We start from the raw sequence: 1158 nt of genomic DNA, 5'->3' as shown, positions 1-1158 counted from the left end.
AATGCCCGGCTATTTTTTGGTTGCAGCCATCATTGTTGTTTGGCAGGTCCGGGCTGGATTCGAACCTGCCACCTTAGGTGTACGTGGCTGGCGCCTTAGCCAGTTGAGCTATAGGTGCCGAGCCCACAAATCTTATCTTAAACTGCTTTCTAAGAACTTCAGGATAAAGATATCATTTGCTTCCTGGATATCATCCCATAACCTATAGCAGAGGTCTTCACGATCATCCAACACAAAAGCAAAACAGTTAATTGTTTCTTGTTTATATGGGGACATCTTGGCCCACCCTCTTCAGAGAGGACAGAGTACAGTACCTTTCTTTTAAAAAATCTTCAAACTCTTTGCAGTTCTTGCGCCCATTATTCAGATGCTGGATGATACTGTCATAGCCAATGGTGCTGAGGATGTCTGCATTCTGGTGGAGAAAACAACATGGCAGCAGATCAGGAATGGCACAGATAATAGCCCCAAGGCCTGGAGAGAGGATGGGACAGAAGAGGTGGGAAACTGGCTCTCTCCACCTCCAAGACACACGTGACCAAGAGAAGCCAATGGAAGAAGGAAGAATGCATGTAGCTGTGGATGAATTTTTAAAATGATGAGACTGAAGGGCCACAAAATGGGAAAGAAGTGACATGTGATGTGAGGGAGCTGGCAGGAGAGAGGAAGGAGCTGGATGCCACTGCAGACTCCTGCAGTGTGCCTCTTTATAGAGCTGGGTAAAAACTGTACTACAGGTCCATTTTACCAGGTGCTGTGCAATTTTCACCTTGTACTTAAACTCAACTTCAAGTTTGATTGAACAAAGAGATTGTTCATCTCTGACCATAGCCAATTTACTATTTACTATAGTTTGCTGTTTCACCATAAATCTTTCTCTTTTTTTTTTTTGAGTCAGAATCTTACTATGTTGCCCTCAGTAGAGTGCTGTGGCATCACAGCTCACAGCATCCTCAAACTCTTGGGCTTAAACAATTCTCTAGATGTCTGTTGGACATCTCTGACCATAGCCAATTAGCCCTGTGGAAGGTAGAGGATATGTCTGCAAAGGAACCAGGAGGGGGTAAAAAGGGCTATCTGCCAGCTGGGAAGCATGGTCATTGGCCCTATTTGGAAGGAAAGGGCTTTTCAAAACTTTTTTTTTTTTTTTTTTTTTTT

General features: G+C 43.8%; 1 protein-coding gene across 2 annotated transcripts in view; it reads right to left on the bottom strand.

The window, feature by feature from the left end:
• Nucleotides 1-1158, bottom strand: part of PSTPIP2 (proline-serine-threonine phosphatase interacting protein 2) — an 82467-nt gene that overhangs the window by 50541 nt on the left and 30768 nt on the right. For both annotated transcript variants that reach the window (XM_023510200.1, XM_023510201.1), the window contains one exon: nucleotides 315-415. In XM_023510200.1, the coding sequence (XP_023365968.1) occupies nucleotides 315-415 (101 nt within the window). The remainder of the gene's footprint in view (nucleotides 1-314; nucleotides 416-1158) is intronic.

This window comes from Otolemur garnettii, unplaced genomic scaffold (assembly GCF_000181295.1).
Source record: "Otolemur garnettii isolate 467f Iridium unplaced genomic scaffold, OtoGar3 scaffold00012, whole genome shotgun sequence".
In the NCBI taxonomy this organism is placed as follows: Eukaryota; Metazoa; Chordata; class Mammalia; order Primates; family Galagidae; genus Otolemur; species Otolemur garnettii.
Note: the sequence above shows the minus strand (reverse complement) of the source record. Positions and strands in the feature narration are given on the sequence as shown.